We start from the raw sequence: 27,436 nt of genomic DNA, 5'->3' as shown, positions 1-27,436 counted from the left end.
CCTAAAGGTGTAGTCACACCAGGTTTGGGTTGTTTGTGCTCAGAGCAGGTGAGCGGAGCTTTTGGCTGACCTGACCCATCCCATGCCCTGCCATCCCATCCCATCTCATGCTATCCCATGCCATGTCATGCCATGCCATGCCATCCCTTCCTATTCTGTCCTGTCCCATCCTTTCCTTGCTGGTGCCAGCTCAGCCCCAGCACAGAGGAAAGCCTGTAGGTGGCTTCAGCCTCCAGCTGTGTGCTGCCTGTCCAGCGCCGGGAGGACAGGGCCCACGGCCACTGCCCGGCACAGGGTGTTGTGCCAGTGCCAGTGCCTGTGCTGACACTGGTGCCTGTGTGGTGCCTGGTCCATCCCAGTGCTGGTGTGGCACAGCAAGGAGACTCGGTGCCCTACTTAGCTGCTGGGTTACCTGGCTTGGCTCACCGTGGCTGCCTCTGTGCTCGCTGCCAGCTGGTCCTCAAGCTGCCCCAAGTCCCCCATTGGGGGTGCTAGCTGACTGCCGGAGTGCTCCTGGCCAGGCGGGTGGGAGCTGGGGCCTCAGGGTGAGCGGGGCTGCAGCACCTGCTCAGCCCCAGCTCAGTGGGCAGCCTCACTACACCTGCTTGGTGCCCGACCCCAGGAGACACGGAGTGGACGGAGCTGTGGGACAGCAGTGTCCTAGTCCCGCTCTTGTTGCCCCATTTGCTGTCCAGCTCTGGGCACCGCCATGCAACGTAAAGGTCTAACCACAGCTGAGAATGCCTTCCCCATCCAGGAAGCCTCTGTGGGGGTGAGCTCAGCTGGCCCCGGCCCCAGCCGCAGGGCAGAGGGGAACTGGCTGCCTGTGACATGCTCGATCGGCCACTTACGAAACATGGGGCCAAGTCCGCTCGGCTTTTCTGGAGAAGGCGAGAGGTTTGTGAAACCTTCAGCAGGGATTTGCCCACTGGCCGCCGCGTCACTGCTGCTGCAAGGTTGGGTTTATTCCAAGAAACCCGTGGGGCTGGCGGAGCTTCCCGGACTCTCGACTCAGCAGTGGGTTGCAGCATCACTGCGGCCTGAGCAGGAGGGAAGAGGCCCCCGAACAGCAGCGCAGACACCCGGGGCCCTTTTGGGAAGCGGCAAACCAGAGCTGCTCCCACAGGGATGGGGGAGCTGGGCTCTGGCCGGGAGTGCTGGGCAGGGCTGCTGCAGGCACCCTGCTCTGCCCCACCGTGTGGTGCTGCAAACCCCCTCACTCTGCCAGGGGGTGCTGGGGTGCTGAGCCCCCCCAGCCCCTGGTTCTCCATCCCCTCCTGTGCCTTGTTCTGCCCTGCGAGGCTCCAGGTACCTCCCTGGGTGCTGTGAGCGCTGCAGGGGCAATGCTCCCTGCCTGTCAGGGGCTGCTCTGCCCCGCGGTGCTGCTCCCACCCAGTTCCCTGGCATGGGGCTGGGAGTCACCGGTGCTGCCAGGAGCCCTGACGTTGGGGATGTGCCTCGGCAAGGCCTGGCGGGTGGCCACCCGCGCACATGGACATTCTTCACATAGCTCCGGCGGGTGCCTGGGCAGGCTGCACGACGCTTCCTGGCAGCCTGTGAGCCACAGCCCCAGAGAGCAGCACCAAAATAGATGCTGGGACCATGCCGTGCCTGTGGCCTGAGTGGGCACATTTGCCATCCCTCTGCTCCAGGGTGAATCCTAAGGGAAGCCTTTCCCGAGCAGCTGGGGTTCCCTGGGCCCAAGCACAGTGCATGATGCCTGGCACAATGCCTGACACAGTGTGGGGCTGGGGGTGCTGTGCTGGAGGGGCTGTGCAGCACAGGGTGCCTGGGCACAGCCTGCTCCTCGCTGCCCGGGGCTCTGTGGGGTTGCAGGCAGCTGGACCTCTCCCAGGAGTTTCCCCTACTCCCCCTGAATGCAGCTCTCCAGCCAGGCACCTCATTCCCCTCCAGCCAGCCTGAACTGCAGGTTCATTCCCATGGCTGGTCCACTCTGAAGAAGGCAAGAGTAGTGGGCCAGGTGCTCCTGGGGGCTGGAAGACCCCTGGGGGAAATCCTCTCCCTCCTCCTCCTTTTGTACCCTTGGGCATCTGCTCTGGGCCTGGCTGGGGTCTGATGGGTGGGGTTCTGCACAGGACAGCCCTGGGACAGAGCTTTTGACTCTGTATTATGCAGGTGAGCAGGACCTCAGCTTCTCTGCTTAACCCTCTCTGCATTCCAGCTTAACCCCTCCTCCCGAGCCTGCTGCACCTGCAGCAGAAGCGCCACAAACCCTTTTCTACCAGTGCCTCTCAGTGTCCTGTTCGCGCAGCTCTTCACTCATCATGCACCACCTCCACCTTCCCCTCCTGAAAGTGGGCTGGGGGCAGGAGGGGCACGCTGCAGAGCATGGCATGCGTGCTGAGAGGGCTGCACTCTGAGCTATGCCACGGGCCAGTCTTGGCCACCAACTTGGCTCCTCCAGGCCCAGGGCGATGGGCCGTGTCCCACCATCCAGGGACCATTTGCAGCTGCACCATGCTCCTGAGGCCAGGAGCAGAACCCATCCCCGCAGTGCCTTGTGGCTTGGCCCAGTAAGCAACTCGCAGGGCCCAGACATACCTGAGTGCTGGGACAGTGCTTATGCACGCCGGGCTGTGAGTCACTGCGGTGGGATCACCCTGGCACAGCGAGCAGCTCCAGGAAGCCAGTGCTTATGTGGTGTAAACACTGTCCCGGCGTCGCAGCAAGGGCAGCATCCAGGGAGAGACATGTATTATGCCAGGGGTCTTGAGCAACCTCAGGGGTGCAAGGGAGAAAACAAACCAGATCTGAGGTTTTTAATTAAAAAATAGTGCTCTTTATTATAAATTATGGAAACATCTCCCTTTTGAATATAAATATAAATAATATGTGCAAAGTTTCATCTGAGTTTTGTTTTGGTTGAATTTTCAAGCATGTTTTTGCTCAGCCCTCGAGGCTGGAGGTGAAGATGGAATCTTTATAAAAGACAGTGATTCACGTTGGCCTGTAAACATCCCTTCAGTTAAAAAAGAAATAAAACTTTAAAAAGCCAGAAAAACCCAACCACTTCTCCAGGCGGACGCAGAAAAGCACTTGCAAGACGATGTGCTCCAGGGGATATTTCTGCCACGTTCCTGCAGGAATTGGTGCCCCCACAGAGCAGTGTGGCCAGGGTCTGTGGGAAGCAGCCAGGCAGAGGAGGGGTGCGACGCTCGGGGTAATGGTCCAGCAGCAGCACCAGGTCCTCAGGGTGTGCCTTGCAAACGTAGTCTTGCTGGACTTTCAGCAGTGATGGGACACGCTGTTTCCCCTCTGGCTTCATGACTTGTCACCAGACTGTTATCACTCAACGTCACCAAATGATGTGCAGTGACCCAGACCATAGGGCAGGGAGAATATTAAGGCTAAGTCCCCTGGAAAATAGCAACGAGGGGGAAAGGCAGCGACCTGGTGTGAAAGGAGCTTCCACCCACAAGGAGGCAGCAAGAGGTAAAGTACAGTACGGGCAAAAAACACTTTCCCCTTAAAACTGAGGAAAAGCGATCAGGCACTAGCTGGACTCAAGTGCTTTCCATTCTCTAGTGGTAGAAGGGGCTCTTGCCAGGACACCCCCCAGGTGTGGTCCCACCGCGGCAGCGGGGATGTGGCTGCCGGGGTGCACATCGCTCTGCGCCACGGGTGCCATCCTGGCTGCCCCAGCCCACGGGGGCTTTGCCAATGGGCTCTCCCCGGCCGTGACGGGGAGGCCTCTGCACTGGGTGCACTGTAACATCCACAGCCCGACCGGAACAGTCTCCTTCCTCATGGAGAGGGCATGTCGCGCTTCCTCGGGGGGCCTTCCCCCAGCACCAAGGGTGCCAGGCAGTGCTGGCCGCAGCCAGAGCCCATGGTGGCTCGCCCCAGTCCCCCTCTCCCTTTGCCAGAGGGAGAGGCTTGGCGAGCCCTGTGAGTTCCCGTGCTGGTGGGGTGTTGTGCCTGTCCCCTGCTCTTGTGCTTGTAGCGTGTAATCTCGCTCCGCTGGTCCCTTAGAGAGGGGCATCGTACCGGTCCAGGAACTCCTTAATGGGAGCCGGCAGCTGAGTCATCTTCTCATAGGAGTCCAGGTGCCCATTGACAGTCTTGCGGCAGAGGTGCTGCAGGGTGGAGACGCTGGAGGAGAGCGGGCGGCTCAACACCAAGGGGATCTTCTCACCACCCGAGTAGATGTAGTAGGTGCGCTTGGGGTGCAGGCCCCCACCTGGCTGCTCGGGGACTGCACAGGGTGCAGGTGGCATGTAGTGATGTACCAGCTTGAGCACGCAGTCGAAGCGGGGCACGGGCTGGCTGCTGCGAGGGTCGCTCTGCAAGGAGAAGCTGCCTCCCTCGCACTGGATGCGCAGGTTCTTGGTGCCAGACTCCGTCTTGACGCTGAGGGTGAAGAAGTGCCGCTGGTCCGAGCTGTCCCTGATGAGGAAGGTGCCGGCCGGCTCGGTGCTCAGCAGCAGGTTGGCCTCACCGCCCGTCACCGTGCTCCAGTAGAAGCCGCTCTCCTGCAGCTTGCGCACGGTGTTCACCACCAGCTGGTACTCGCTCTTGGAGCTGAACGTCTTGAGGCGCAGGCTGGTGTCGAGGGGGCGGCTCATCCCGGCGGCGGGGAACTTGCTGTGGGTGACCATGGCGCAGGGAGCCAGCTTTGCGCGCTCGGGGTGCTGCTGCCGGGAGCAGCTGCTGCTACACCATCACCTGCGGCGGAGACGGCAGTGAGCCACGGCACCCCCGGACCCCGCCTCTCCCCTCCCGGGAGCGCCGGCACCCCCGCTCCCTGGCTATTGCCCTCCTGGGGCACTGGTATCCTCGGTCCCGGGCCACCACGCTCCCGCGCGGGGCACCGGCACCCCCCGAGCCTGGCTCTCCTCTCGCCGGGCAGCACTGCCTCCGCCGGTCCCCGGCTGTCTCATTCCCTGCGGGGACACTGGCATTCCCGGCCCCCAGCTATTGCCCTCCCAGGGCACCGGTATCCCCGGCTACCACCCTCTCCAGGGAGCGCCGCACCCCCCGCTTCTCGGCTGTTGCTCTCCCGGAGCACCGGCATCACCGGCTATCCCACTCCCCGGGGAGCACCGGCATCCCCGGTGCCGGGCTACCCCTCCCGGTGGGACATCCCGGTCCCGCTTCCCGCTCTCGGCGTCCTGTCCCATCCCTCCCGCCGCGGGCAGCGCCGTACCTGGGGCGCGGGTGCCGGAGCCGGTCTCGGCGGCGGCAGTGGGGCCAGTGCACGGGGGCGGGCGGGCGGCGGAGCTGCCGGGGCCGCCCGGGGAGGCTTCTTATAGCGGGCGCAGAGCCCGCCCTCGGGTTCCTGGAACTGCGCGGCTTCTTGTAACGCTCCCCGGCGCCCTGCCGCCGCCCCGCCCGGCCCGGCCCGCCGCCAGCCACCGCCGGCCCATTCCGGGCAGCGCGGCCGCCCCCTCCCGCTCCCCTTCACGCTCTTTCCTTCTAAGAAGAGGAGAGTCCCGGCCGGCCCGGCCGTGCCCCCCCCCCCCCCGCCCTCCCCGCCGGGAGAACCGGCTTCGGCTTGGCTGGGCTGCCCCGAGCCGGGCTGCGGCCCCCCCCACGGCAGAAGGGCTGCAGCCCCTGGGGCCGCGGGACACTCGCATCGGGGTGGGAGTGCTGCCGGCGGGTGGCCACCGCGGAGGGCGGCAGCTGGGGAGCGGGAGTGCCCCGGGAGGTCACTGCAAAGCTGCCCCTGCCTCTGCTGGGGGGCACCCGGACCCCATCCAGGCAGAAGCATGGGCTTGCCCCGACGGGGTGGCTTGGGCCCGGCTGGCAGGGTGCACCAGAAGGGGGCTGCCGCGATATGCAGTGGGGCAGCGGGTTCAGCATCCTCATGTCATGGGCCTTTATTTCGAGTACAACATGCCAGGCTGCTGCCAGCATCTTTGGAGCCCTGCTCCCGGGCAGCCATGACCCATGAGGGTGGCAAGGGACAGTGGTGGCAGTGGCTCCAGCGGTACCTGTGGCCGGCAGCTGGGGACCGCACTGGCTCTGGGAGCAATGGGATGGTCCATGCGCTTGGGGCTTTGGCACCGGGCATGGCAGAGGGCAGGGGCCGAGGCGCCTGTCTGCAGAGCCGTTGCATGTTGGTGGGCAGCTGCTGCAAGGTCGAGAAGCCGAGGCCCTCCTTCCCCTGGCTGGGTGCCCTCCAGGCGGGTGCAGGCTCTGTCCCGCGGGGATTTCCTCATCCCTTTGCCCTGCCTTGGGTCTGGCAGCTGGAGCTGGCAGCCACGGTGCCAGTGCCCTGGGAGTGCAGTGTGTCTGGCCTAGCTGAATGGGCAGAGATGGGGGACCGGGGCCCCCCTTCGCCACCTGGTTTCTCTGCATTTTCGTTTGGCAATTGTTAAGTTTCAACCTCAAAAACAAACCACACTTTGCCAGTGGATTTTATTTTAAATAGTTTAATTTGCCCTGGAGGATCTGCCGCCGCTGCTGCCTCTGCCAGTCAGGAATAAACACCAGAAGAGCAGTTCTGGGAAGTGAGGCTGCGGTGAACCAGCTGGTCTGAAATGCAAACGAGCTCTGGAGCTCTGCCTGAGGCAGGAGTGGTAAAACCCGGGGGAAGGGACGGGGAGGGAGGCTCCGGCCGGGGGGCGGCGGCTTCGTGCCCACCCCCCCACCCCCCCATCCCCCCGCAGCGGGACGGGCTTCCCGCAGCCGGGGCTGGGCGGCAGCACTGGGGCTCTGCCGGCCACGGCGGCGGGACGCCCCCCCCCCCGGGGCTCCGCCTCGCCCTGCCCGGTGCGGGAAGCCACGGGGACACGGCGGGGACCCTGTAGCTGTAGTCTCCGGGCCGGGGGAGAGGCTGCCGGGCCAGCGAATACCGGTTCCGCCGCGGGAAGGAGCCGTGCCCTTCCCGTGGGAGTCGGCCGGGGCCGGGGATGAGGCGAGGGAGTCGCGGGGGGGCTGACGCTGCCGGGACGACGGTCAGGTTCGCGGGGCTCGGGCAGCGCCTTCCCCAGCGAGGACGTCCCACGTGGGCGTGGGGAGACCCTGGCCAGCGAGCCCCCCCAGCCCTCCCCCGCGCCCCCCCTGGCAGCGCCCTTTGCCATGGGAGCTGCCTCGACACGATGGGGACCGGCAGCCGCGGCGAAGCACGGCGGCCTGGGCGCGGCGGACACGGCGCTGGGCCGGTGGCCGCGCCGGGGCACCCCGGCAGCAGCGGCCTCGGGCCGGGTCGGGCCGCCTCGCTAGAGGGTCCCGGCCAGGGGACGGCCGCGGGCGGCCCGGAAGCGGAAGCGCGGGGCGGGCGCGTTGCCATGGCAGCGGCCGGAAGCGGAATACCCACGGGACTGATGGCGGCGGCGGCGGCGGCGGGGGGTGCGGCCCTGTGGCGGCGGCTCTCGGCCTGGCTGCCCCGGGGCCGCCTGGGCCTGGCCGCGCTACTCGGCCGCCTCTCCGACCGCCTGTCCCGCGGCCGCGACCGCCGTGCCCGCAGGTAAGAGCCGCGCCGAGCCCAGCCCGGTCCTCCCGGCGCGGCGGGCGGGGGGGGGGGGGGGGGGCGCTCCCGCGGCTGCGGCCGGGCCGCGGCGGGCGGGAGGCCGCGACCGCCTCCGCTGTCGGCCTTGCGTTATCCGGAAAGGCCCGGGCGGGAAGCGCGCTGTTCCCTCGCTCGTCGCTTCTCCTTTCTGGGCGCGGTGCTGCCCGGGGGGGTTCTGCTCCCTCTGTGTCCGACCAGCCCCGTTGAAAAGGCAGCTGAGGCGCGGGAAGCGCTGTCCCTGCCGGTAAGGGACCCCTCGGCTTCCCCCGGGCTCGGCGGTTTCGCAGAAGCAGTTGCCATTTTCCACAGTGAATCAGCTGCGGAAGAGGCTGGTCAGGGTTGCGGCTCATCCTGCTCCTGAAGCTTGCGTTAGGCTGGCGCTCTGCTCTAGCTGTCTGTTTGCCCATGGGACAAGAGGTGGACTTGATCGCTGCCTTTTTTTTTTTTTTTTTTTTAATTTACTTTAGTCTTTCTTTCAGGTGCTGAACGATGTTATGCATTTGCTAGGCATCGCTTTCCACCTCAGCTATGGCAGGTGCCGGTCAGCTGCCAGAGTGGCATTGGCGGGGTTTTGGGTGTTAGGCAGAACCCACCCCAATGGGGGACCGTCCATGGATGATGAGATCCCCCCCACTCCCCATCAGAAGAGAGATGAGAACAGTTCTCAGTCCCATCTGTGCTGGGGCTGTGTCTGGCATGAGAGAGGTGTGGGGGGAAGAGGGCTGTGCTTTCCTGAGGCAGTCACCATTAACGCTGGAGCAGGTGAATGATCAAACTGTGTGCAGAGGGTGTTTTCACCCTCGTTTTAAACGAATCTGAGTGGGCTGTTGCAGGAAGGAACGGGCCTTCATTCCTCTTCCTGACATCCCCCTTGGGCAGCTGCACAGTGAGGCACAGCGAGTGGGATCCAGGAGCCGACTCTGAAAATTGCTCAAACTCCCCTTCCTTTCTGTCCTTCCCCGAGGTGCAGAAAGGATGGGGAATGCGCAGCTGCAGGGGGGTGGATCTGCCCTTCTTGATGCCAGACCAGGCCTGTGCTGTGCCAAAGGGAATGCACAGCTGCAGCCTCGGACTGTGGTTCCTCCAGTCAGTCGTTCCGTAGCCATGCTCCCCTGAACAGCTTCTCCTCTTCTGATTTTTGCCACTGCGCTACTGCCTTAGTTTCGCTGGTGCTGCTACTTTTTTGGGGCTGTGCGATCAGGTGTGCAGTTCTGCTAAAGACAAAACATTGAAACTGGAGATGATTATCTTTCTGTAGAACCGTGTCCTGGTCGGAACTGTGTCGGAAGTGATTAAACAAAATGCTTCAAAGGAGTCTTCAAAACCAAGTTTTTCCCCCCTGGTCCTTAGGCATCACTTTACATTGTACTTGGTAAGAGAGCACTGGAAGGATTCTGTGTTTTGTTTTAGCTAGTACAGTGCCTCATACAATCTTCTGTATGAGTTAAACTTATTTTTGTGAAGGTGGCATCTCTTGTATCATGGCATGCCTTCACTCTCCTTTTCCCTCTGGATGGTAGATGTGCTGTTGTTTCAGAGCCCTGCGTTAGCCCATGTTCTGCTGCGTGTTCTGGCTTAAGGCAAGGAAATTATTTTCAAAACTTCTCATTTGTCAGTGTTTTTAGCATAGGTAAATTACTAGACTGAGCCCTGGAAAGACCAGCAATCTGTAATCCCCCTGTGTGGGTGACGTATGCGTGGGTGAAAGGACGGCACTGTATCCTGCAGTTTCACTTCACCTCTGGTTCTGCAGATGAGGTTTTACAGTGAGTAAGAGTGTTTCAGCTCCATCATGAGCATCATGAGTTTGTGGACCAAAACCACAAGTTTTAAAAATAGACCAACAAAAAAAATCCCTTGTTTATATTTAGGGTCAACTTTTTTATGCAGAAAAGATTTGAGGTAGTTCCTTCTAGTTCTTTTTTCTCTTTCTGGTTAATTTGATGACGTGGAGTACATGAGAAGGATCTCCCACCCCCCCTTCTGTTTCTCTGAAAGCTGGTTTGTCAAAGTATGGAATTTTGATGATTTCTTCGTAATGTTACATGGTTTCTGATTGTTGTGTGTGCACAGTTGAAAGGATTCTGTTGTGCTTGGGTACTCGCTTGAGCTATTTTCGGTTACTGGTGGGTAGAAGCTGCTGCTTCGATAGGTGATTGCTGTGCCATTGTTAATGTTATTTGGAGCAAAATACTGATTTATTTGATAATTATAAAAACCTTAGGCTATCAACACTAAATAAGCTCTGAAAGTTCAGTATTGAATTAAAAGATCAAACAGTGTAGATACACTGTAAATTGCATAGGCAATAAAAAATCCAGAGTATAGAAATTGTGGATATCAATACAAGCATAGAATTGATCTGAAGGCTCAAACCAAATAGCACTGATGATGCAGATTGGTTTTGCTCCCTCAGCAGCACCAGGAAAGAACTGCTTGAATAGCACCTAGTCTAATCCATAAGCCTGAAACGTTCAACCACATAGAGTGAGGATGCAGTTTAACTTGCAGTTTTCATGCTCTGCCAGAAAGTGGTTTCTTGGAATCATGTTTCTGGAAAGTGGCTTCTTGGCCACTGTACTGACTTCTGGAGGTATAATTGGCCAGGATTGACCAATGGAACAAATATGGAAAATACTTATCTCCTCCTGCTGATAAATTGTTACCATAAAATGCATAAAATTTACCACTGTTCCTTCACTGGGACTAATTCCAGAGAATGTAATTTGTAATCTGCAGGGCTAGGTTGCAGCCCGGACTTTGTTATTGCTCTGCAAGCCGTATATGTTGTTGTTTTTTAAAAAAGTATTTTTGGGTGCTAGTCTGAATTCACATAGCTCGATCTTCCTTGTTCTGTTTTGCTATGCTCACTTGGTGGTAACATAGCAGCAGGTCTCCGCTCCCTGTGTGCGGCTTGTGCCTTGAGATGGCAGTTGAGCAAAGATGCACAAAGGTCCTGCTGAGGTTCTGTAAAGATGGGCTATAATGTGCTTGAAAAACAGATTTCTTATATTTTTCTACTTTGACTTTTTTATTTTTTAAACATCTTCTATGGAGTATTTCAATTGTTTTTAACAGCCTTCTATCGGTAATTTGTATAACTTCTGGGTACCAGGTCTTAGCCTGGTCTACATGATCTGTTGAAACCCGCCATCCTAGGAATTCTTGCACAGATTGACTCAGATTTCTGTTGTGATGAATAGTCGGTGACAAGTTAGTGGATTTTCCAGGAAATGCAACTGCCAACTTTTTGGCTTCTGCGTAAGGGTATTCAGAAACCTTGTGAAGATCCAGTGTTTTATCATGAAGCAAATAAGTGAAATCATCTTCCTGGAATCCGTGGTCGTTTGAGCTTTGGATTGTGGTAAAACCTAAAAGTTCCTCATAACAAATTCTGGTAAAGGTCATAATTGAGTTACTTCGTGGTACGTGGTGGTGGCAGAATGCATCAGGATTGGTCACAAGATGGTGGCTGCCTGTTGGCCCGAGGGACCTGGTGTTCCTCTGGGAGGAGACCAGCCACCTTGATTCTGTCCTGACAGCAAGTCTGACTCCTGTGAGTAGAATTTGCAGACCAGAATGTTTTCTGTCCAGTTTGGGGATGTAGTTCAGTCCCTTGCTCGTCTGCTCCTGGATCTCACGGGAGTTGCTACTGCTAATTGTGCTGAAATGTGGGTTTGTCATGTGGACAAACTCCTACCAGGAGTTATTGTATGACTTGATGAATTTGCATGCATGAAATCTCCAGGGAAGAGATGCCATTTGCTTCTTGACACCCCCCTAAGCATGACTGTTACCAGTAAAATGGTTTCTTCCCTGAGTGACTTCAAAGGAATTAAGTTTGTTCTGAAATTTCTTTTTAAAGCATGAGCTTCCTGCTGTTTCCCTTACAGTTACTTTGAAGTTAGTAAGAGAAGTCTTGACCTTCTTGTAGTGCTTGTGCAGAATGCAAGTGGCATTGTTGTGGAGGGCTACCTGGTATTTCTCAGTTGTGGTTCTTGGCATGTACCTGTTGAAACACACTCAATCCCTTGGTAGCTCGTTCTGTGGGTATGACTTCATTGCTTTTGCTAGGACTTGCACTCCAGCACTGTGTGTTGTAGGTCTTTTTTTGGGTAAGTTTGAGGGATTTGGTCATTTTTCTGTTTTGTTAGGGAACATGTTCCCTGCAGCTGTGCTTTTTAAAACATCTTTACCTGAAACAGAAACAACTAATCTTTAGCCCAGCTGAGAACTAAGCTGGATGTGAAAGTGACTGTTGGCTGTGGCAAAGTGGCTGCATGTGATAGACACTTCACAAGTAACTGATTACAGGTGTAGCTGGTATTGCAGCAGCAGTGCCAGGCATCTGAACTGCGGGTGTTTGGGAGAGTTCCATCCTCAGTTTCTTCAGCGTCCAGCATGTTTCCTCTCCTGTGTTCCTGTTCTGATTGAAAGAGTTATTTCCTCTCACCTCTTCTGCCAGCTAGGGGAAGGAGCTGATGGTGTTAAGATCTGCTCTTCCACCTTCTGCCTGTGTTTTTTCTATTTATAGGTTTGGCTTTGGTGATTCAGCTGGGATTAAGGAAAGGGAAAGGCATTTCTGCCATTGTGGATCCTTACAATGTATTGGCTCTGGTGGAAGCTTGCTCTTTACCTGCTTGGAGACTGCTTTTGGGAAGCAAAGGCTCCACCATAAATAATTCCTCTGTCTTTCTTTTCACAGATCATCATGGCTTCTTCTAGCCCCATTGCTTACCCCTCCTGTTCCTGTGATCACAGCCCCACCGTGTTTGCTCTGTCCGGAAGGAGCACACAGGTTCCAGTGGATCAGGAACCTGGTTCCAGAGTTTGGAATCTCCAGCTCGCATGTCAAGGTGCTTTCATCCCCAGCTGAATTCTATGAACTCTTGAAGGTAAATTGTGGGTTCCAGGTTGTGGGAATGGGTTTTGGGGGCTGAGAGCTGCAGTGGTTATGGAGAATCATAGACAAGTTGTTAGGAAGGAGCATCTGCAGGTTACTAGTCCAGCCTTCTACCTGAAACATGATTGTTGTCAACACCAGGTCAGGCAGGCTTTGTCTAGCTGAGTCTTGAAACTGGCTGAGGATGGAGGTTCTGCCTCTGGGCGAGCAGTTCCAGTGCTGCGCCATCTTAGTAGTTTACAATTCTCTTTCTGTCAGACCTGAACTTTCCAAAGCTGTCTGTGGCTGCTGCTCAGCTGTAACTACCAAGAAGAGTTTGGCTCCGTCATCTTTGTAACTACTCTTCAAGTAGTTGCAGGCTGCAGATCACACCCCCTCAGCCTTCCCTTTGCAATGTGAAACAAGCTCAGCTCCCTCAGTCCCTCCCAAAGGTTTCTTAGGTTGCTACAGCATGAATCCTGTAATACTGCATCTCTTAGGCTAAGTAGTAGGGCTGCGGTGAGAATTTCTTTGTTTAGCTCAGTCACTTCAGTCTTTTCACAATGCATATTTAAAGCAAGTTCCAGTACTTTTGAAACATGATTTTAGATCACTGTGGTGAGCTGTTGGAGAACAAGGCTTGGGTGGGCCACGAAGGCAGCAGCTACCACCCTTTGCGGTGTCAGTGGTGAACACAGGGGAAAGAAGGAGAGTTCTGTAGGCAAAGGTCTCTAGTTCACAGGATGTGATACAAAGGATTAAAGCAGTTACAGAATGAAAGCTGGGATTGCCAGTACTGATACAATGCCAATGTTGCAGCTACTGCATGGTAACTGCTCTTGTATGTGATAGTTTGAGCTGCAGGGAACGTGTTCCTCAGCTTTCCGGAAAACATTGATTTCTTCCTATATTTTTGGATGCAGCAGTAGTGCTGATGTTGCTCTGTAAGACCTGTGTGTTTTGCATCTTTGCTGTCGGTGTGTTACCCTGTGTCTTCCCTTCTAGAAGGCAAGGGAGACGATGCTATGATTTGGCTAAAGTGATTCTCCTTGGGGGAACCAGTGCTCCTCTGTGGTCTGGATAATTAGCTCATCACAGAGACTGAGGATGAAACTGAACTTATTTTCTGCTACTCTCAGGTGCAGATAAAAACAGCCAAGCAGCGAGTGGTCATGGCTTCACTGTACCTGGGGACGGGTCTCCTTGAACAGGAGCTGGTGAGTGTGGAAAGGGTTTGGGAAGGGGAGAACGTGAATGCAGAAGGGAAAGGCCTGCCTTTGCAAAAACCATCCTGTTCCTGCAGGTGCAAGGGGTATGTGTGAGGTGCAATTTGTGAGCTTGTAACCTCCTTAAAGCCTTCCTATAGGGATTCACTTTACATGTGTTTTCTCCTCCCCTTGGGAGTTTTCTCCAGGTTCCTGGCTGCATTTGTGTACTTGGACATAGAGTGGGGGAGGGAGGGATTTGGAAGGGGGGTGCATGGAGTTTTTCTTTAGGCCTAGTACAGAGCCATGGAACTACTGAACTTTTTCATGGGATGAGCCTGGATCTTTCAGACTGTTAGAGGTTAATGGTGTAGTGTTCAAAGGGATTTTGTAGAACTGGGATTACGGGTAATTTTTTTTTCCTGGCATTTTTCTTGAACATGATTAAAGTTGTATGTATGTAGTGCTATGTTTTTGTCCTCCATGTACAGTATGCAGATTCAGTATTAGCTTTCTGCCTTTAAGACAGTGGTCAGTTTTGCTTCATGTTGTTTGCCTTTTCTGTTTCCTGTTCTTACCTCCAAAAGCAAAAGCACTACCGAAGACCTTTAGAGAGAAGCCTGACCTTGGCCAATTTCTTATGTTAGAATGCAAATTTCACAGTAGAATAAAGATGGACAGTGTCCTGTGCAGGGTTTTGCTGGCTTTGTCTGGGCTTGTACACAAGATTTGAATTTGCATGTGACAGACAGCCTTGTAGTTAAGCAATAAAACTGCCTCTGCATCATTTATGAACTCCTACCAAGGTTTTTCTTTGGTAATGCAGGTCTGTGACTTGGGAATGATGTTCAGACTTCTGCTAATATTAATTGCTATTCAGAGGTCTGAAGAATGTGCACTTGTAAAATTGATGCCCTTTCATCTGTTGCTTTTGGCTGATAGGGTAGGATGCCAGTCTGACGGATGCAAAGTCTAAACTACCAGTGTTTTGCATGAGTAGGAAAGACTCATACTAGGGTATAGAAGCTTTCATGGCCACCAGTCTCCTGGCTGCTGAATAATTTCCTTATAAAGCTTTATTTGCTTTCTGTAATGAGTAGAGAAATCTGTGTCTGCAGGTGGATTGCTTAGAAGAAACACTGGAGAAATCACTGCAAGCAAAAGGATCGTCGAACCTCAGAGTTTCCATTCTTCTTGACTACACCAGGGGATCTCGGGGTAGATATTACGATGCCTTGCTTTCTTCAGAGTCTTAATTTGACAGTTTGGCTGGATAAACTGTTCTTTTTCAGAGAGAGTCTGTCTTGACCAATTGGACCTACTTGCTTAAATCATACACTTTTCGAAACTGGCCTTTTGTATACCAGTTACTACTTGTTCCCAGAAAATCTTCAAGCTGAGCAGCTTGTCTTTGGAAAATAGGTGGTGGGAACAAGAAGAGCTGAACCCTACTCTGTGCAACTTCTACTTTCTTGCTTAGTTCACTTGTCAGTTCATTTGCCCTTATCCATCATGCTCATACTTTAACTTTTAAAGGAAAGTGGGATTTGTTGGAAGTAGCAGTAAACTTACTCAGAAACTTCTGGGGTGACTCTTTGTAGAATGTGTCACTAGTGCTAGGTGTGGCTTGATTAAGAAGCTTGAATGGTGTCAGACTTGCTCAGCAACTGTTTCCAAGGCCTATTTATCAGTGAACTTACAGTTCTGGATGTTGATTTCAATATTGACATAGTGCAAATGAAAGAGATTAAAAAAAAAAAAAGAAAAAGAAAAAAAAAACAAAAAAGGAAAACACGCTGAGTGCTAGCAGATGAGGTGGATGCTCATTCTGTAACCAGCTTCTAGCTGAGGAGCTGTGGTGCCATGCCATGATGCATTCCCAGTCTGGTGTGATCCTGTGTTGTGAAACTCCTCTTGTCTCCCAGGTAGGAAAAATTCTCGAACAATGCTGATTCCGCTGCTGCAGCGATTTCCTGATCAAGTCCGTGTGTCCCTCTTCCATACCCCAAACCTGCGTGGACTTCTCAGGCTCCTGATTCCAGAGCGTTTTAATGAGACCATTGGACTGCAACATATCAAGGTCTATCTCTTTGATGATAATGTGATCCTGAGCGGGTGAGTCCTGCCTCTTCAGGCCCTTGTACAGTTCATTTAGCTGAGGTTGTGAGGCAAGGTATGCATGCTACCAGTGTTGTCTGAACTTAATTATTTGCATCTGGTCTTTCTGTAGTGATCACATCAGTGCTTTTCTGAGATGGAGGAGCAATGACAGCTCTTCCACATGAGATTCCCACATGAAAGAGAGTCTTTCTCAAAAAGAAAAAAAGATTTCTTGAGATTCAAAAGGAAATGGCAGATTTGTACTTTAGTTATATGCAGAGTGAGTTCTCTAACTTGGGCTGGAGTGTTCAGGATCATATGCCTATGCTCTGTCCTGGAACTGAACTCTTCCTCTTTTCTCCTAGCGCAAACCTGAGTGATTTGTACTTCACCAATCGTCAGGACCGCTATGTTCTCCTGCAGGACTCTCCCGAGATTGCAGACTTCTTCACAGAGCTAGTGGATGCAATTGGAGATGTGTCTCTGCAATTACAGCGAGATGATACGGTCCAGATGATGGAGGGGATGGTACATCCGTACCAAGGTAGGAGCAAGTTGTCGTACGTGGTTGGCTGATACGATCCAACAGAGGAGAGTGACAACCAGAGTTAAGGATGACTGTCTGACCATTGTTTACAGACTGTGCAGTGTCCCATTTATGTGCCATCCATTATTGTAATCAAGATTGCTAGAGTTTTGAGTCTGGATCTATTGGAGTGTTCCTGGCACACCGACTATCTATCACTAGCTAATCTGTATCTGGCAGAGTGTGCAAAGGCTAGAAGTTCCTCTGTAACTGTCTCATTGTTTCTTTGTAATTCTGCGCTTATGACCTTAAACAAGAACTTAAATTCCTTGAGAGAGGTTCTTTCTATTTTTGATATTAATGGCTATAATTCTAGGTGTTGTGTGTGTGCGTATTCTGAAAGTTTCATGGATGTAGTGCTGTTTTTGGTAATTAATATTCTGTAGCTGAGTCTATTCTGGGAATCAAGTGAATATTGGATTAGGAAGATGAGAACAAGCAAGTGTTGGAAGTGGGCAGAGAAGGGCATCTGTCTGTCAGGCTGATTGCATCATAAGTTTTTGTTTTGGCCTTGTGCACTGCTGTGTGATGTAAACTTAGACTGTGGGCAGTAGTTTTATTTTGCATGTTCCAGTTCATTTTTGGTTACCGTTTTAGCTTTGCTCTGGTCTTCTCATTGCTCAGTGGATTTTGCAAGCTACTGTTTTCTAAGTTTCTTACCCCTCTTAAAGCTGAATATTTTTCTTCTGCATTGTAGCTTTTCTAACCTTAAAACATCTGTTTTTGAGACTTAGGGAAGAAAGTTGTGTGGTCTTTGTGTTAGCTCCTTTTTGTTCTCTTATTGGTGCGCTGTCAGTTGTTTTTCCTGCTACATAATAGGTGGTGCATAGTTCTCTACCTTTAGGTCTCAAACACAATCTTTTGTGGTTTTCCTGCAGGAGACAAGACTGCTTACTGTGAGATAGCAAATCAAAGAGTCATGGAGGTGATCAACTCTGCCAGGACGCGACAAGAACTCCTTCATGCAAAGACTTTCCATAGCAGCCGGCAAGGCAGCTCCCTGTTATCCCAGCAAGGCTCTCAAGCATCTGGGGGTCTGAAACCAGAACCTGACACCTGGATCTATCCCTTAATCCAAATGAAACCTTTTGGGATTCAAATAGATGAGATGGTCACAGAGACACTGCTGACAGAGGCCGAACGGGATGCCAGGATATACCTTACCACTGGCTACTTCAACCTGACACAAGCTTACATGGACCTCATTCTGGGCACTAGGGCTGAGTATCGGATTCTTCTGGCCTCACCGGAGGTGAATGGGTTTTTTGGTGCCAAAGGGGTGGCAGGTGCCATCCCTGCTGCCTATGTTTACATTGAACACCAATTTTACAGTGAGGTCTGCTACCTCCACCAACAGGAGAGGGTCCAACTGCAGGAGTATTCTAGGGCTGGGTGGACTTTCCACGCTAAAGGTAAGATGTCCATTTCCCAAGAGGTCTTGTTCAGAAGGTGTTTGAGACTTGCATATATTTGGATTGTGCAACTGGTTAGGGGATGGCTGGGTGCAGTGTCTAGACTTTTAACCTCCAAAATACTCATCCAAGGTTCAAACAGTTTCTGTAAACCTGGAAGGTATGGAACACTTAGGGGACAGTTGTGCAAAGTTGTGTCTTACCTCTAGATTTCTGATCCTGAATATAGTCCCAGAGATTATACAAGAATTGTGTCTGTGGTGATAGTGAGGCAGTGTCTTGATGTGAAACTTGATGTGAAAGAAAAGGAAGCATATGGATGTATTTATGATCGCATTAATAGTTGCGATGCAGTTTCTTGTGTCTGTCTTGCCAGTTTCAGCAATAAGAAGCGATGACTGTGCCAGAGACCCCAGGGCAGCATCTGCACCAGGAGCAGGAAGGGAGCTTGCTTGTGGTGGCTCCCCAGTGGTCTTGGACACCGCGTTCTCTTGGCAGCAGATCTTGTGAGGATGATGCAGGTGTTGAGGAATGTGTCTAGCTTCTGTTTATGGCATACAGGAAAGTGCAGCATAGTGAATAATGGCACCCATGTGCCTTCTGGTAGCTGGAGGGGAAGTTGCTGAGAAATGAATATTGCTTAACAAGTGTAGCTAATAATAAACAAAAATAATTAATACTGCCATCATAGTCTTCTGCAGAAGACCCCTTATTCTATCTTGCTTGATAGACTGTGTACAACTGTCACAAGATTCATGCCACCTTGACCAAAGCATGCATGTTTTCCCCTGATTGGTTGTTGCTGGCTGTGTCTCTTAAGTTTTCCTTCAAGAAAATGCACTCCTTGGCAATTATATTCTGTTTTATACACAATAGTAAGTATTTGATTGCTCAGTAGTAGATTTTGTTAATGCAAATAGCTTAGGAAGTCTACTTAATTGAGGATATTTTTTTTTGAGTACTCGATGCATGTGACACTTCATAAATATCGAGGTTCTTACTGTCTTCCCATGCAGAGGTGCACAAGTGCAGCACCTCACAGAATGACTTGATCTCATGGTCAGGCATGGCGCTCAGCCGAGCTGAGATGGCTTTGCCATGTTCCACAGCATCTTCTGTTAATCTAATCTGCAAGCAGCGCTCTGCACCAGGTCACCGTGTCACTTCCTGTGATGGCTCACAGGTCCCCTAGGACAGCTCTATTCCTGTAAGCAGTACCCAATCTGGCACTAATTAACATGCAAGTTTCCCCAGCCAGGCTTGCAGTCTGCTGAGGGGCATTTCCATTGTTTGCAGCACGTGTCTGATTTGAATGCTGGAAGGATGCAGCCCCTGGGACTCCTGCCTGTTCCTGTTCCAGAGTTCTCCCGTTGTTTGTTTAAGGAGACTGTTAATGATTGTGGGAATGCCTCTATCTGGCCTGCTTCCTGCAGGGCTGTTTGAAAGAAGGTTCAGAGGTGGTAGGGAGAGAAAGTTGCTGAGTAGGCCTTGTCTTGACTGAAGAAAACACACGAGTGTTACTAGGCTGCCTCTATGTCGAAACTACAAACCTTTCTAACAAGTGTTGTACCTCTCCTGTGGTGAGATCGGTAACTCTAGTGCGTTAAAGACCTTATCTCAATCCAGGGCAGCTTGAAGGAGGTGCCTGCCTAGCTGGGAAGTCCTGTGTGGCCTGTCTTCCAGGAAGCATGTGCTCAAGCGATGCGTGGTTTGCAGGTTCCCCCTCTTGCTGGGTACTCTTGACTCTGAGTGGGATTTTGTGGTTTGGCATGGATGGAGCTGGAAGGCATAGGCTGCTTTTCCAAGCTACCAAAGCGCATGTGGCAGTCAGTCCCGTTTTGGGCCAGCTGTGCCTTCTAGTGGCAGTGCTTTGGCTACTGTGTGCTCTATGGTGTTCTTTTTGGGAGAGGGACGCAAGACCTGAGCTGTTCAGCAGCTCCCGTGCTCGGCAGGAGGGACAGTCAGAGATGTTTGCTGCCTTCTTTCCATTTCCTCTTCAGAGTGCTGGAAGGATCAGCTTGTAGCTCCTTTCTCTGGCATGCTTTGCCCTTTGGCACATGTTTGATTCACCCGGTTTCGTTCTGCAGGAGTCATCACACTGTGTGTGAGAGGACAGGGCAGAAGAGGGAAAAGGAGGAAGCTTTGGAGACAGATGAAGGGCAGTTGTGCACGGAGTCCAGCTCCTGGAAGAGGACATGAGATCCCTGGCAGCAAATAGTGCCTATTAATACCTCCTTCTCAGGCTAAGACAAAAGACACCCTTCAGTCTCCTGTAGGATCTAGCTGATTTACACAAAACACCGTGACTGCTGTTTTGTAAACCCTTCCAGCTCCTTTTGAAACATTTTGTATCCTCATGCACAACTTCCTGCAGTGTGCATTCCCACCAGGGCTACAACTGTCCTTAGGTTTGTTCAGTGCCAGAGCAGTCATAGCAGGGTGCTGTGCAGCCATTGTGCATGTGCAAGTAGGAAACGCAAACCTTTTCAGTGGGAGAGGTGTTTGCGGGTGTAACATCATGAAGCCTACCTGCAGCAGTGCACATCTGTCTTCTGCTGCGTTTCTGGATGTGGTGGTGTGCGTGACGTAGGGGGTCCCTTCCATGGAGGTGTTGGGTGACAGAATGCTGGGCGGGCAGGTGGCTGTTTGCCCCAAGATAAACCTGCATTACTGCTATTGAATGCTGGCTGGGAAACTGCGCTTCCCCTTTCTGGAAAGGTGAGTCACTGTTTGAGCAGGTCCTGCCAGGTGGCCATAAAGCCAGAGACACTGTAAAGGCTTTAGGGCTGCTGCATGGATGCTTACAAGGAGCGAGGAAGCATGTTCCTGTAGCTGCTGCCCAGGCAGAGCTGTGGCCTGCTGTTGAGAGCCTTGTGCTGGGGCTGGGCTGGGGCACCAGGCAGCCCCTGGCAGCTGTCCTGTTTGGTGGCTCTCCGAATCTCTGTGCCACTTGGGTGCTTTTTTACTGCTCCTGGAGCCCCACCCTGTGTCGGCGAGCCTGCGGAGGAGCCAGTGGTGCCACTGAGCTATGGGCAATGCCAGCTCTGAGCCGGGACCTGTAACTGAAAGTGGGAGTGAAGCTGCTGAGTGTGTGCGATGTGGGGGTGGGGAGGAGGTTACAGGAACCAGTGGTGAATCGGCAGCTTCTTACTCAAGGCATTCTTGGAACTGCTCTGGGGTTGAGTTAGGAAACCTGCTTCTATTTTAAGGACTAGGTGGTTTTTATGCTACGGTTTCTTTGTTGTAGTCTTTGTGTGACTTGCAGCAGGGATAAGCCTGGGACCTGCTCAGCACTGTTCTAAGTGCTTGTGCTGTGCTAAGTGGAGAGCAAACACTTCTTGGATCCATTTATACATTGGGAATGGCTGTATAGACTCTTTGGCAATAGTCCTGGCTCTCCTGTGGTATCCCTGTTCTTTCCTGCTGTGCTACATGGGTGTGCCTGAGAACAGTACAGTGCTTCTATCTTGTGCTTGAAAAAAAGTCTTGGGTTGTATCATGCTTGCTTTTGTTGTTGCACTGGCAAAGTTGTGTGTGAGCTGCAGTTGTGAGTGGAGTCTTGCATCCCAGCAAGTTTGATTTCATCTTTGGGTGGCTCCTCAGGAAGTGAGTGGGTGTAATAATTTGCACTTCGCTTACGAGTCTTATTTCATGTGAATTCACCTGTCAGAGCAGGGAGATGCCTTTTTATGTCACTGTCCTGCATAGTCTCGGGAAAGGGCTGGCTTACTGTGCAACTGAGCTGCTTCCAGTTCTGGAATTGACTGGTCAAGGCCTGGCTTGTCTGCTGGGTGCTCTGGTGCTTGGTATAGGTTTTCCTTTATTGGAAAATCTGTTTGTCTTATTTCAGTGTTTCTGAGATATGCTGTAGTGCAGAACCAACCTCTAACTTGGTGATAGTGACTCACTCGGGATTATTTTTGGGCCCCTCCATGCTGTGTATTTAAGATGTTAAGAATGTGTCCCTAGGGTGGCACTGAGCATGCTGCAGCTCCCCTCTTAGGAGCACACAAGGCTGGACAATGCAAGCTCTGCAAGGGTACCCCAAGATTCATACAAAGCTTTACAAGACATGCTAGACCATCTGCGAGGAAGCTTGCTTTGTGTTGTGTGTGATCTTTTATAGTTCCTGTAATCTAGCATGTTTAATTCATTCTAAGTGAAGTGATTGTGTGAGGCTACCCTGCTCATTTCCTTTGTCTGCCACGCTTCCTTTCTCCTCCTGTTTTCCTGCAGGCCTCTGGCTGTACCTGGCAGGAAGCAATCTTCCCTGCCTAACTCTGATTGGGTCTCCTAATTTTGGATATCGATCAGTTCATCGTGACTTGGAAGCTCAGGTTGCGATAGTGACAGAAAATACAGCTTTGCAGCAGCAACTCCATCAGGTAAGTGGCTGAGTACAGAGAGTTTACATGGATGTTGTGCTGCTTGGTCACATAGGGAATGCTGATGACGCAGTTGCAATAAAAACCTACAGCCACAATAATTCAAAACCTTCTTGAGCACAGGAAGCCTCAAGGAGCTGTCAGTTAAGTGACTATTGATGAGATGCCTTCTGCAAATGCCTGTTTCTGGGAAATGGAGGCCATAATGGGAAAGAGCATGTGTCCCCAGTGAACTCGAGTATCGGGCGTGCTCAGGCTCTGGATGCTGAGAGGTACAGTATTCAGAGAGGATCTGCTGGCTCTCCTTTACTCACCTATCATACAGCACGTTCTTAAGCCTTATCCCCAGTATTTGGGCCTTGCCAAGGTCACACCATGCTCTTAGGATAATGAAGTCAGGCCCTTTGAATCACTGATCTTGGACTTCTGGAGGAATTTGCTTCTCAGGTATTTGTAGGAATGCAAGTGTTGATTGGTTAGCTTTTGGGTGGCTGCCCACAGGCTGAGCAGATGAACAGAGGTGGGTATCTTAGTGTAGTTTCTACAAGAGGAGGATTTCTGGGCTGGTTGGATTGCCCATGAAGTTATATGACATAACATAATCTTGAATAGACACAAACATTTTTCAGTGGTTTAATGTTTAGTGTCCCACTTGTTTGGTTTGTTTGGTTTTTTCTTTTTAATTAGGCAGCTTGGACTGCTCAGCACTTTTGCCACTTCTTTAAATCCTGTCTGGTTCCCCAGCTGTCTCAACTCTGAATCTTCTGCTGGAACTGACTGTCCCAATTAGTTTCTCATGTAGTGCTCTGATAGAAAGCAGATTGGTTTGGTGCCTCTGTGTGTGACTTAGGGATCTCAAAAATGTATTCTTTAAGCCGAGTCCCGGCATAAGAAGGCACAGTTGTCTTTAAGATCAATGGGAATTGCCCTGTTGCATCAGGGCTCTTCCACAGGATGAGTCAGAGCATATCTAATCAAAAACGGTTCTATTACTGGAAGAGTTGCTTGAATATTTCAATTCATATCTTGCCTCTGCTTGTTTCTAATGGAAGGGGAGAATCAATGAAAATATGACAAAGGAATTCTCTCAAACAGTGCTGCAGGGATCTTATTTAAAGGGCTTTAATCCATTGCCATTTGCTGGAAGCTGATTTTGAGATTGGCTGTTTGTTTACTGTTCTGTGATCTTTCTTCAGAAGACTTAATACATCACTGGTATGCTGCCATGAAATCACTTTGGCTATGTAACATTCAGTTCCATTTTAAAAATGTGTGATGAGATTTGGGAAGAAATTTGAGTGGCCTGGGTATCTTTGGATGCTCCACTGAATGAACTGAACTTCAGATAATTGGTCTCTCTTCAGTGATAACACAACTTCACTGTATCAGATGATCACGGTGCAGAATCTTCGTAGCATGGCTGACTGTAGCTCTTGGAGCATTGGGGTTTCTAAAATTAGACTGATTTGGCACAACAAATGTCTTCCTTCTGTTGTTGGTTCATCTTTTTGGTGTTACTTTCCAGTGCTTGGCTCCTGCTTCCCTGTTGCACCCTGAATTTAAACAGTGAAGAGTATTTTCTGTTGTTTGTGACAGCTTAGCTAATGAAAAAAAAGATTATGAACAGACTTACAGTACATGGTCTGCCCCTTGTTTGCCTGCAAATCTAGAAACCTGACTGGCTTTGGTAAGAAAACCACTTCTACCTTTGATCAAACAGCTGCTTTCAGGTGCAACTCAAGCATGTATTATCATCATCATGACGGTTCATTTCCTCCTTCAGCAGTATTGTGTACACAGTGGAGAAGCCTAAGTGTTTCTGGTAATTTAGTTGAAATTGTGACTGCATATTCATTTCAAAACACAGTGCTTGAGCTATGTCTAGAAAGAGCTGCATAAGTCAGTCTCTTGCCATTATGGTAAGGTTTCCTTTTCTGGCAATTACAGCGAGGGATTCAGGATTTTTCTGAAACCAAAGCTTGGCTCTATTGCAACCGTGGGGCACGAAAAGGCAAAACCTTCTACCTTTGCTCTTTGTAGAGTTTGAATTGCCAGCACTTGAGGCTCAGTTACTGAGCGCACTGATCATCACCAAAAGGTGGAGTGCTGCAGCATGCAGGCGTGGACAGATCCTGTTGTAGCTCCTTGGTGGCTTAGTTGCTCTGTGAATTGCGCTGTATGGAACGCAACTCTTACATTCAGGCACGTGGCAGAAATTATGTATCCTTTTGGTAGGATCCATGGCCAGTTTTATCTGAGAATTTGCTTTTCTTAAAGGCTATTATATAATGTAACGCTTAGGATTTACTGGGATAATGTTTCTTTCCCTGTATAGGAGCAGGAGCAGCTTTACCTCTGCTCGGGTGTAGTCTCATCATCAACATTTGAGCAGCCAAATCGTTATGTGAAACTGTGGGTGAAGCTGGTAACACCTCTGATCAAGAATTTTTTTTGAAAGAAGAAAAATTGCTGCTTTTGGTGAGTTTTCAGCCATTCTTATGGGGAATTTATATTGCACTGACGGCATTTACTAAGTGCAGTACTCTCTATCATGTGGAAGAAATAGATGATGGAAACATAGGTGATGTGGGGAAAAAAACAGGCATCTCTCTTCTTCTGGGACGCTTGCCACTGACTAGAATCATTGCTCAAGGCCTATATTGGGTTTCATCTACTAGAATTTCTGGAAGGGTCAATGAAAAAGAACCCATACAAGGGTATTTCCCGTGCACAGAAAAAAACCTTCTGTTTCTGAAATGTCCCTTTCAGAGTTTTATGGAGAAGGATGGTGTTTATTTTATCTTGACCAGCTAATAGAAAACGTTGTTGGAATATTTAAAATGTTTTGTCATCTTTTTATCTGATCAGTGCTTTGCTTTAACCTTGTAGATGTTGGCTAACAGGGACGGTTGTTTTTTTTCTGCTTTGTACAGCGTCCTGGATTTACCTGGCTGTTCAACTGCCTGGTAACTGGAGCCCCTTCTGAGCTTCATGGAATTGCTCTTAGATTATTAATTTTTTTTTTCTGTGCTGCGCACATAGCCCATGCAGTTGACACCCAAGTATATGCCCTTGATGCTGAGTGTTCACACATCCATTTTATTTACATAAACATGGCCCCCATCTCTGGGGTTGTGTATCTGACCTTTTCATATTAAGATGTGTTATTAGTGTCTTCCATGAATTGTGGAGAGAGCATGAGAGGACTTTTGGGTGCTAATGTGATTTTTGGATGTTACTTGCTGAAAGTGGGAGGTTCAAACCATAACATGTCCTGCAAAGGTGTTGATTGGGAAGTCAGATAAAAATGTATTAGAATGCAGGCTCAGGCTACCCTGTGAGTTTAGCTAGTGGAGTGTGTGTAGGGTGTTCCGATACTGTATTGCCAGATTTCAGGCATCTGAAAAGGCTAAAAGTAAGTGTGAAGCTTAATGGGAATTTATTCTAAATGCTACTAGTTTATAAAGAAACAAAGAGCTCTACTTGCCTCCCCTTGTGGCTTTTCTTAACACTAGCTATGAGGGAAGTTTTATGCAACTGTATTTTAGAACTAATTGTTCAGATATTTCATGGGGTGTGATTTTGGTGAATTATTTTATGCTAAAGGGGGCATTGGCTTCCATCTGTTGTCCAGAGCAGATCTAATCACCCTAATAGGTGTTACTGCAGATACACATTATTTGTTGTGAAAGAAGGGGCAGAGTAGAACCTAGAAACAGAAAGAAACACACTTTAGATACTGGTCTGTTTGCAGCTGGAATTTCTTGTGAGTTGTGCAGGTTGAGGTGTTGGTGAACTGGGCCAAAACTGCACCTTTTGCCTTCCATCTGGTCTAAACAGATACATGCTTCCATGCAGGAATGTGTCATCCACACAGCTTGATGAATTTCTGCTCACAGTTAGTACTGAGCAATCAGACAAACAGCTGTGGAAAGATAGAGAGCTATGAGAAGGAAAGGAATCCAGAGAGTTGCATGCAATTGTTGCGTTTGGCTTCCTTTGGTGGTCTGGCTCTCAACCAGCGCTGTATCAGAAATCACCAATTGAAAACCAGTATCCGTCATGAGAAACTCCATGTATTGTAGGAGCATGACAGCAATTCCAGCAGTGTTTTTATTTTGTTTATTGATAATTTGTGCTAAAACAGTTCTGGTACAATCAAACTTAGACTAAGTTACACAACTTGGAGAGTTTTTTGCAAGTAAAAGCATTTGCCATTTTCCATAGTCCTTAAAAGTTTAGATCTGTAAGAGCAGAGCAACAGCAGCCAGGATCCACTTAGCAGCTTTTTCTTTTGTTTTTAGGTTAAAGGTCCAGATGTAGGTGGGACCTCGCATCCGTGTCTTATAGACAGGACATTCATAGATGTTCTTGGTGTCCATGCAGTCCACAGGGATGGCTCTGATGAAGATGACTGGCATCATGGGCGTCAGTTCCTTCAGTTGAGCATCTGTGATCACACCAGAAAGGATGTCCCATCGAGCACCTGCAAGATTATGAAATTGTCAGGGTACCAGTTCCCCAGTGGCTTTTTCACTTGGAGGGGGCTGTTTGCATAACTGCTAATGAGTGGGAAGGAGTTGCTCTAGCAGCACAGTTGAGGATGGAGCGTGAAGGTTGGGTAGCCATGGCTTAGTAGTCATTAGGGCTAACATGTTATCATCTCACTGTGACTCATGAATGCATTTTGCCTTACTGTGTGTGGGATGTCTAAATACATTCTGTCTCCTTTCCTCCCTTCAGCATGGGTTTGCATGAAAGTTGCGCAGCTGAAGGTAGAACTTAGGCCGTGGTGGGAACTACAATAAGCTGTCCTAGGTGGTCTGTGTTCTCATTTAAGTGGACCCTGTCAGTGCTCTTCTGATACTGCCATCTCATTCCCCCTAATTTTTTAGCAGTAATTATTTTAGGTTCCGAGTTTCCTGATTTGTCTTACTCATACATTGAATAAGACCATAATGTGTTTATTCACTAGAACCATGTAGCTTCTGACAACCCAGTCCTCATGTTCACGATAGCAGTCTGAATTTCCAAAAAAATCCAGTTTCTGGTTTGTGAAACTCTGCTTGTAAACTGGATGGGTGCTGCCCTCAGCTGGTGTGTGTCTGGTGTTAGTGAGGAATAGAGGCTGCGATGCTTGGAGCTTTTGCAACATGTACAAATTCAGATAAGCCAATGAGTACTAACACATGCTCTGTTTGCAAGAATTTTAAAGGCTGAAATGGGCTTTCTCCATGTCTGAAACATCTCATAAAAGATGCGGGTTTTTACCTTCCATGAATAATCCATGCACGTAGGAGCCTTCTCTGGGTGGAGCTGTTACATCCTCACGGTTTTTCTTGGTCACTTCCACTGAAAGACACATCTTGTCCAGTGACCATTTGTTTTTTCT

The 27,436-nt window shown here is 50.6% G+C and overlaps 2 protein-coding genes across 6 annotated transcripts in view; one reads left to right on the top strand and one right to left on the bottom strand.

The window, feature by feature from the left end:
* Positions 1 to 2,772: 2,772 nt before the first annotated feature.
* Positions 2,773 to 6,525, bottom strand: SOCS3 (suppressor of cytokine signaling 3). Its single transcript, XM_080381611.1, has 2 exons — positions 5,168 to 6,525; positions 2,773 to 4,686 (listed from the first exon to the last, which is right to left on the bottom strand). Exon 2 carries the CDS (start codon positions 4,617 to 4,619, stop codon positions 3,990 to 3,992), a length of 630 nt encoding a protein of 209 aa, XP_080237737.1. The 5' UTR covers positions 4,620 to 4,686; positions 5,168 to 6,525; the 3' UTR covers positions 2,773 to 3,989.
* A 200-nt stretch (positions 6,526 to 6,725) lies between these two features.
* PGS1 (phosphatidylglycerophosphate synthase 1) overlaps positions 6,726 to 27,436 on the top strand; it is a 34,238-nt gene continuing 13,527 nt past the window's right edge. Inside the window, exons 1-10 of one of the 5 annotated variants that reach the window (XM_080381312.1) lie at positions 6,726 to 7,432; positions 12,180 to 12,369; positions 13,496 to 13,573; positions 14,680 to 14,779; positions 15,487 to 15,641; positions 16,085 to 16,205; positions 17,126 to 17,659; positions 21,896 to 22,044; positions 24,380 to 24,522; positions 26,349 to 26,488. In XM_080381312.1, the coding sequence (XP_080237438.1) occupies positions 6,876 to 7,432; positions 12,180 to 12,369; positions 13,496 to 13,573; positions 14,680 to 14,779; positions 15,487 to 15,641; positions 16,085 to 16,205; positions 17,126 to 17,659; positions 21,896 to 22,044; positions 24,380 to 24,499 (2,004 nt within the window). In that variant the 5' untranslated portion in view covers positions 6,726 to 6,875 and the 3' untranslated portion in view covers positions 24,500 to 24,522; positions 26,349 to 26,488. Of the gene's footprint in view, positions 7,433 to 12,179; positions 12,370 to 13,495; positions 13,574 to 14,679; positions 14,780 to 15,486; positions 15,677 to 16,026; positions 16,206 to 17,125; positions 17,660 to 21,895; positions 22,045 to 24,379; positions 24,523 to 26,348; positions 26,489 to 27,436 lie in introns of those variants that run through there. The other 4 variants (XM_080381310.1, XR_013927199.1, XM_080381311.1 and 1 more) reach the window with 4 other exon arrangements.

This window comes from Falco punctatus (assembly GCF_963210335.1).
Source record: "Falco punctatus genome assembly, chromosome: 1".
In the NCBI taxonomy this organism is placed as follows: domain Eukaryota; kingdom Metazoa; phylum Chordata; class Aves; order Falconiformes; family Falconidae; genus Falco; species Falco punctatus.
This window is presented reverse-complemented; position numbering and strand designations above follow the sequence as displayed.

Bases quoted from the DNA above. Each gene is read 5' to 3' on its own strand.
- SOCS3 (XM_080381611.1), bottom strand. From the start codon at position 4,619: ATGGTCACCCACAGCAAGTTCCCCGCCGCCGGGATGAGCCGCCCCCTC.